The sequence below is a fragment of the Mytilus trossulus genome, chromosome 13, assembly GCF_036588685.1.
Source record: "Mytilus trossulus isolate FHL-02 chromosome 13, PNRI_Mtr1.1.1.hap1, whole genome shotgun sequence".
NCBI lineage: Eukaryota > Metazoa > Mollusca > Bivalvia > Mytilida > Mytilidae > Mytilus > Mytilus trossulus.
Window position 1 is genome coordinate 16,223,263 of NC_086385.1, and position 8,771 is coordinate 16,232,033.

Below are 8,771 nucleotides of genomic sequence, written 5' to 3' on the forward strand. Positions count from 1 at the left end.
ATGTCAACATGAACGCTCTTTATGATTGGAAGAAGAGTACACAATTTGCTACATTTAAGCAGATTCATTACAGTTTGAAGGAGGAAGATATTGACATTCACAAATTATGTCAGGTAAACATGTACGACCTCTTGTATTGCTTACCAATGTTTTATGTTATACGATCAATATCCTTGTACTCATTTCCTTGCTTCATTAACAGATTTTGGATTTTTTTTTAAATCCATGATAGTCGTCTCCCTTATCATTAGGGATGGGACAACTATGGTATCAATACTTGTTGTAAGATCTCTTTTTCTATTAGATAGATAGATAGATAGATACTTTATTCTCTAAAAACTAGATACAAGTTTACAGAGAAATATACAATATAAATACAGACACAATAGTTAAGGTAAACAAATACTGTAATTAGATACATTGATCTTAATCAAATTTTAATTTTCGTAGTCAAACCTATACATCATATACTAATAGCAATATGTCAACAATATGAGGGCTTTGTTGGCCTTGTGGTCTTAGTTGTTCATTGCAGCGTTTACTAACTGTCAGGACTTATGTTGTTTATTAACCTCAATATCAATATTAAGCTTTCATAGTTTTTTCTGCTACCATTTGTAATAGTCAACCATATTTTTTAATTGTTTGACTTTAAAGAGTTCATGTTCCTTGTACATGGTTCATCTGACCTAAAACAGATTGCATGTTCATTGCATTTTGGTCAACGTTAAGCTTTTGTGTTTAGTTCATTTGTTTGAATCAATTTATGAGTCACATGCCAAATGCATTTGGTGTATAGATTAACTGTTACTGGTATCAGTTTGTCCGACAGGGTTCATATGATCTTGTGCCATACGTGAGATTCCTATAGTAAAACTTTACCTCCAAGTTTTCATTATACAACTCAACAATTTATAAGAAATCAATCGAGACAATACAAATGAGAGGTAAAAGATACCAGAGGATCATACAGACTCATATAAAAAAAAACTGACAACGCTATGACTAAAACAGACACAAAAAGCAACAGACAAATAATAGTGCAAAATCACAACATAGAAAACTAAAGAACAAGAAACACAAATCCAACCATCAACAGGGTGGATTCATGTTTATTTATAGCTTTAACAGCACTATGCCTGAAAGGTTTAAGTTGTTTCCTGTTAAAGACCGAATGTCTGACTATCTGCTTTAATGCATCATCTATTAATTTCACATTTCAAGTTAAAAGAAACAAATAAAAGTGTCCAATTTTAACACATGAAGGCTCTAAACTTCAATACTGAATACTAACATCTGTGAATGAATAATCGATGGTTTGACAAGTCTGATTCATAATATGCTAAATTACAATAGTTCAGAATGGTCATAATTTATTTTTTTAAGTAATCAGTTGAAGAAGTCTATAATTTGAAAACTTAATTTGAAATGTCTTTACTCGATAAGAAGATACAATTGTTTTTTAAAATCTGCATAACCGTACTGTCGTATGTTTTGATATGATTCTAGGCTTCCTTACTCATTTCCCTCAAAATCCCATATTGAAAACTATTTGATAACTCCTGTTACCAGAATGCATTTGTCTAGAAATAAATAAACATGCAATGCATAAAGCTTGATTATATTAAATTTTTGTGAAAGGTATTTTAAGAATGCTTGTAAAATTGTCATTTCTTATTCTAGATTTCAAGAGAAAATCAGAAAGTGTTGGGTAAGTTAACATTCATAAACTTTAACACGTTTAGAATCAATTAAAAATCAAATTCATCAAAGAAACCAGGATTTACATTTTATACGCTAGACACGCCTTTCTGTTACTATAGACTCTTCAGTAACGCTTGAAAAAAATAAGTAAAAGAGTGAATATATATCAGGGATCTCCGAAATAAACTGATCTCCATGGATTAAAATTGAACTATGGAGAAACTTCACCATCACAAGACGTGTCTACGTCGTACATTGTAGTGCGATCGAAAGTATTTCATCCCTCCTTAAAAGTAATAGCGAAAATGCTATATCATTGCTTATTTAAATTATATTTATTTGAATTTTCATAATAGAAATCGACTTGTTTAATATAAAGGACAAAGTTGAAAAGTATTGAGGACCTTCAAATCTGAATAGTTATGCATACCAAACTTTATCATGTATACAAGATCTTTAATTATTTAACTTAGTTGAAATAGTCAGTTGACTTATTCTTTTGAAAGATATAGTAGATATAGATAAAGAATATAAGTTCATTACTATTCAAGGGATATTACATTACATGGATAGCATAGAGAAAAGTTGAACTACCAGCTTAAATATTTAACTAAGATCAACATTTTATAGACTACTAGTATTACAAGGTATAATTCAGACTATTGCGAAACCCCGAAATCAACGATTATCCAGCATCTTAAGTTTACCCTTATCTACAAAATTTAGTATCAAGGAAAATAAATGAATCCACAGTAGGTGAGTACTGTTGCAATGGTCAGTTGATTCTATATTAGTGTAATTGAAATAGATGAATAATTGGGTTTTATGAATATATTTTAGACCAACAAAGAGACGTGTTGCTTCTGAGACCATCAGAGTCTAATATAAAACAACTGCCTAATCATATAGGTAATCAAACTTATCAGCTTGGAATAGAACTTGGGTTTAAAGTGGTGGACATGCAACACATTGCAATGAACCACGTGACAAATCTTCGTGGCCAAACGGAGGAGGTTCTAAACATATGGCGAAGACGTCCAGAAGCTACATTTGAAGTTTTAGTCAAAGCTCTGCATCGCATTGAGTTATCCAGTGTACTATCATACATGACATACGAAGTAGAATTAGAGGGAAAATTTAAAGGTGTGTACAATCTTACAGAGTTATCCATCAGTGTTCTATATTAACTATATACGATAACAAAATAAACTGTCAGATCAATTTTACTCACATTTTTCCATAAAACCTATCTCTTAAAATGTAGTATCAATTAAACAGTTAAAGGAATTGAACTTAATGTGTTTTCTGCAATAACCAATATAAAAAAAAATCGGCCATGGGACCAACAACCTGAATATGATCATATATCGATGATTGTTTGATTAACCATCCGATTCAGTCATCAAATAAGTATCCTACTTGTGATAATAACCAACAATATTTGATGAATTCATTCATATTAAAAGATAATCAAAAGCATTGCCTGTCAGTGAACATGTATCCAAATGGACCTGAAAATGGCTTGCTCTATATTGCAGAGGTTAATGATGCAACCAAACAAAGATTTAAAAGTAATTAAGAAAAAAAATACACAAAAAATATAAATGATCATGATTATAAAAGTAAAACAGTTTTATCAGATTTATTTCATATTTCCTAAATACAGAGAGAATCATACAGGATATTAATATCAGTCAGACTTTAGATCATATGATGTCACAATTGGTGATATCATCAGATGATAGACGTCGCATTGAGCAGCATGCTGGACAAGATGATCAGAATGAAGCCTTGCTTGAAGTAATAAATAAAAGGGGAGGGCATATTTATACAGTGTTTGTTGATGCACTACGGACAAGTGGCTACACAGATCTAGCTGATGAATTTAAATGTGATTCACAGGAAGAAAGTTCATGTGAAGCATTAGAACAACCTCCAAGTAAAGGTATGATCTGGGTTCTTTTTTGTAATAAAAAAAACCAAATAGATTCATGTTCTTGTTTCATTTCATGTTTAAAAGATATAATCTTTGTTTTAAAAGCGAAAAGTAACAAAGGGTGTCAATCAAGAAGTTGAAAGTAGACTAAGTAGTCCATGACACAATAAGAAAAAAGCAACAGTTTTCAAAGCATTACGAAGGAAATTAAACAATGCGAAAACACACAAAAATAAAGGGGGAACGGATATGCTCATATCAGCTGACCATACAATACTTGTGACACACTTGTTTATTTTAGGGATTTGTATTCTCGGTTTGGATTTTTTTATGTCGTTAATAGAATTGCAATGTTAACCTGGATGACCCGTGTTTTTATAAACCGTTATTCACTAAAAAGATAAAAAAAAAAACATACAGTATTTGTTTCGGATTTTTTTGGTCTTACTTTTATGCTCAGTTTTCCCTAAAAAATTTCTCCTCATTTTTTTCCAAAAATAATATATTACTTCGGCGGTAAATGCTCAATGATCATGATTTCCCGTGAAAGTTCATTATTATTTTTGAGTGTACATGTACATCAAGTGATAATAAAAACTTCTAAACAATTAATTGTAGGATTGTCCGAATGGACTGTTCCAGTTTATAGAGTTCGTCTACAGAAGAATTATTCAAATATTATTGACTGTATAAATCATGAAAAAATAGTAGATCATTTAATATCACGTGATATTTTGACAATAGCTGATAGTCAAATGATAAATGCCTGTCCAGCACAAATACAAAAGAACAGAAAACTAATGGACATTCTATTGCATGGGAGTGAAAAGGGATATAATGAATTTCTCAACTCTCTACAAGAAGACTCTGTCCATACGGAGCTGGCAGATGAAATAGAAAACACGCCAGTTTCAAGCAGAGATTTATCAACCATGCAGGGTTGCTATAAATAAACAGGAAGAAAGTAGATTACATGTTTATTCATTTTGTATCTAAACAACTATAAAAATCTTTCTATGTATACTGAGAAAGTAAAGTATAAATAGCCTTCGTATCAGTTGATACGCAGTACGTAAGTTACTTGTGGATTTTATATCTTGAGTTGTTTTTAAGTAAAGATTATGCATGGTTTTGTTAAGAAAAACATTAATTTGTAAAAGAGCAGTTTTGATGAACAATGTCGAAGAAAAACAATCACAGATAATAGCATACACAAAAAGGAAAAACACCAACAAGACTCAAACCACTGTACATAACACAGAAAAACTAAAGATTATTCAACATGAAAACCTGGTTGTTATGTCTGGCTCGCGAGTGAGGTAGTTATTTTAAATCAACATCTGTTTGTCAGCAACCGTACAGAGAACACAATGGTTTACAGAAGACAAAAATAATTTACCAATTAAATCGAACTTCAGTTCATGTTTATCTTTAAATTAACAACTCAAAAACTCTATGTATTTTTTCTTAAATTGTATGTTTTTGATATGCAACTGTTTAAGATATGTAAATATTTATTGATGTTTTAATGCAGTTGTTTTGTTGTTATCAGAGTTACAAATTATCACTCTCTGATTTTAATAGTCTCTATCTAAATCATATTGAATGCTTTTGTCAAAGATACATTTATATTTATCTCAGTTTGTAAATTATAGTTTGAAACAGTTTGTGAAATGTTGTAAACTATATAGGTGTATATAAATGTAACATATTGTTATTACATTATATTCAAGAAGTAATCTGCAGATTTAATGAAAAGCGTGAGCGGTATGTATGAGCGCTTTAAGAAACAGCATCTGAAATGAGCTTATAATTTATATTGCTTCACGGTATATTGCTTGTGTTATATGGATGCAAATGTTGTGTACCTAAAAGAAGCAAAACAAACATTGGACATTAATTTATTATTGTTTCAGGGTTTGTTGTCTGCGTTGTATGGATGCATATTTTTGATACCTTAAGAAAACAAACAAAAGGGCAATGTACATTTATCTAGTTTATGTTTCAGGGTTTGTTGTATATGTTCCGGACCATATGAGTATTTGGACCATACGCGTATGGTCATGACCATATGCGTATACTCATATGGTTCGACCATACGCGTATGGTCCGACCGTACGCGTATGGTCGGACCATATGAGTATTATACTCGTTTGGTTACTAATGGGCCGGACCATATGAGTATTTGGACCATATAGGTATTTTTTTCAAATGTATAATAGAAATAATATGTATTAATTTTACATTTCAAAAGCTACATAAACATTAATTATTGATGCCATAGTCATTTGATCTTAGTCGCTAGTTGTATTTGTGTATGCTTTTGTATACTTAGTATGGCATTCACACGGTACCGTACATGTAGCCTTTCTACGATTGCTTGTTTTGGCTGTGTGCAGTGATATCGACTCGAACAATTCCGATCTCTAGATCTCCAATATTGTAAAATGAATATCACAGATCAAATTAAATAAAGGCAGTAGCTATATCATGCCTCTTAAATGCTATTTTACCTGTCTTATTATTAAGATTAAAATAGGAAATTTAGAAATAAAGAATAGAAAAAAATAAAGAAACATACACTTTTAATATTTAAAATGATCAAAAATGTCTTAAAAATATAATGATCTTTAAAATATATCATAATCCTTGCCGGTGATGTCACCTACTTTAAACAATAAAATTCCTTTTACAATATGTTAATTTGATTTTGACATCTTATAATTGTACTTACAAATAGTAAGTAATATTAACTGTGTGAAACTGTTTTTTTTATAAGTTTTTTTTAATATATAATGAAATGACATTTTAGTGACCTAACAACCAGAAGGGTCACACCTAATGAAGACTTTAAAAGTATACTTGGTGATTATCCCGACCATACGCGTACGGTCCGACCATACGCGTATGGTCGGACCATATGAGTATATACCCATATGGTCCAGATACTCATATGGTCCGGAACATATACGTTGTACGGATGCATATATATATTTGATACACAAAAGAAGCCAAATCAAATCACTTGGCATTTATTTTATATTGTTTTCAGGATCTATTGCCTGCTATTTGTGGATGCATATGGTTGATACTTAAAAGAAGGCACAGAAAGCATTTGACATTTATGTTACATTGTTTCAGGGTTTAATGTCTGCACTGCATGGATGCATATGTTTGTTACCTTAAGGAAACATATTTGAAGGCTTTGTACATATTTTTTATATTGTTTAAGGGTTGTTGCCTGTATTGTATAGATGCAAATGTTTGATTCTTAAAGGAAGCCGAAAAAAACATTGGACATTCATTTCATTTTTGTTGCAGGGTCTTTTGCCTGTGTTGTATTGATGCATATGTTTGGTATTTCAAGGAAGCATTTATTTCATATTTTTCAGGTTTCGTTAACTTTCCTGCGCTGTGTGAACGCAAAAGTATGTTTCCTACATGTATAAAGATTAAAACATTCATTGATCCTAAGTTTTATATTGATTGCAGGGTTTGTATCCTGCACTGCTTGGATGCAGTAAAACATGTCTCTGAGCTTGTGGTGTATGTCTCAGTTCTTTACATTGTGTTTTTTTTTTATTCCTAGTAGAAAAAATGTCTATGTGTACCATGATTTTTATTTATAAATGAAAGAAACATTATTTCCGAAGCATGTAATTTGAAAGGTTAGAAACACATATACTAACGTGCAGATAGTGTGGCTGAACGAGACTAAAAGGAAAGGAATACATAAACAAAGCATATAAATTCTATGATGAATTTAATTGTAGGAATGACATTTTTCATCAAACAACAGTTTATTTATAATGGTGTCAGTGCGTATTGCTCATATAAAATAACATCTAATGTTATCACTTAGTTTCGGTTTTCTATATGTTCTCAGACATGATGTTTATTTTTGTCATCACTTTTGAAAAATTATCAGGAGATCGATCAATAAATAAAGAAAACAGTGGTATACCGGTGTTCAAAGGTCACAAATCTATTGAGAGAAAACAAAGCCGGTGAAAAAATTCAACAATAATACGAAAACAAAGGAACAGCAAGCACATCGAAGTGCAACAACTTTAATGAATTGTGACGTGGACGGAGAGTTGTCTCATTGGTACTTTATTTGCAGTTTTCCAAAACAAATGTGCAGAATTTTTCTTTGTTTCAGATAAAGATATACTTTGCATGAGTAAGGTTTTATCGTATCAAGTACAATCGTCAAAATTTCACGTAACATCTCATTACATTTATAAGAAAATAAACACAACAGGAAGTTAACCAATCAATTGGCTTCCCCTTTAGTTCCTGTGTAAAAGCTTTAGTTACCAGGGCACCTGAAGTTTTCTTAAAATTCTACAGAAACACCAAATAAAAGTATATGATTCTTTAAAACGCTCAAGATCTATGTTAAGGTTGCTTATTACGCGAGAATTTTTACCAATAAACCAAATGACAGGATTGCAAATATTTAGCATACAGTTTGTTAATTTTCCTGGAGGAGTAAACCTATTGCTGTCTTAACTAATTTGTGTTTTTGCATGATTTACGCCGGTTTAAAATGCAATTTGAATTGAATTATAAGAAATGACTGTAATATTTTTTTCTATCTATTCGAAATAACATAAAAAATGTGCGTTATTTAGCGTGCACCACGTGTTTCATGTTATTACTTCATAGACAGAAAAATATAACAGTCATTCCTTAAAGAAGAAAAGGTGTAAATATAAATTAACAATTCTTTTACAATCAACAAGTACTGAAAACGCTGTTATAACCATTTAGTATATAAGTTGTAATGAACGAGTCATGCGTGCGCTTAAAACACGTATATTTGATTACTTAAAATATCAACACAATTATGATAATCAAAAATTTGGAAAAGGAAATTTTCATTTTCCTCTCGCTGGAGTTCATGCAGCTGAGATATCGAGACAACACCGGATAAACCCTGTCGAGCACTCGTGACCACTCGGCCACCTAGATTGAACTGATAATTCAGCTTTCGGTGGCCTAGTGTTTCTTTCAGTCGGGATCCAGTTACCGCCTAAGAGGGGGCCCGCTCCCGTCACGCTTCAGTGTTACCCTATATGACCAACCACATTTTTACTAAAAAAAAGGGGGGGGGCCTGTGACCACT

At 31.5% G+C, this 8,771-nt stretch overlaps 1 protein-coding gene across 1 annotated transcript; it reads left to right on the forward strand.

Annotated features, from left to right (window-relative positions):
• Nucleotide 1: 1 nt before the first annotated feature.
• Nucleotides 2-5,659, forward strand: LOC134695085 (uncharacterized). The gene is made up of 5 exons (XM_063556276.1): nucleotides 2-113; nucleotides 1,684-1,711; nucleotides 2,545-2,847; nucleotides 3,371-3,649; nucleotides 4,259-5,659. Exons 1-5 carry the CDS (start codon nucleotides 9-11, stop codon nucleotides 4,591-4,593), a joined length of 1,050 nt encoding a protein of 349 aa, XP_063412346.1. The 5' UTR covers nucleotides 2-8; the 3' UTR covers nucleotides 4,594-5,659.
• The last annotated feature ends 3,112 nt before the right edge of the window (nucleotides 5,660-8,771 follow it).

Coding starts and splice junctions, on each gene's coding strand:
- LOC134695085 (XM_063556276.1), top strand. CDS start 9: ATGAACGCTCTTTATGATTGGAAGAAGAGTACACAATTTGCTACATTT. Junction 1,712..2,544: donor AGAAAATCAGAAAGTGTTGG/GTAAGTTAACAT, acceptor AATATATTTTAG/ACCAACAAAGAGACGTGTTG. Junction 3,650..4,258: donor AGAACAACCTCCAAGTAAAG/GTATGATCTGGG, acceptor AATTAATTGTAG/GATTGTCCGAATGGACTGTT.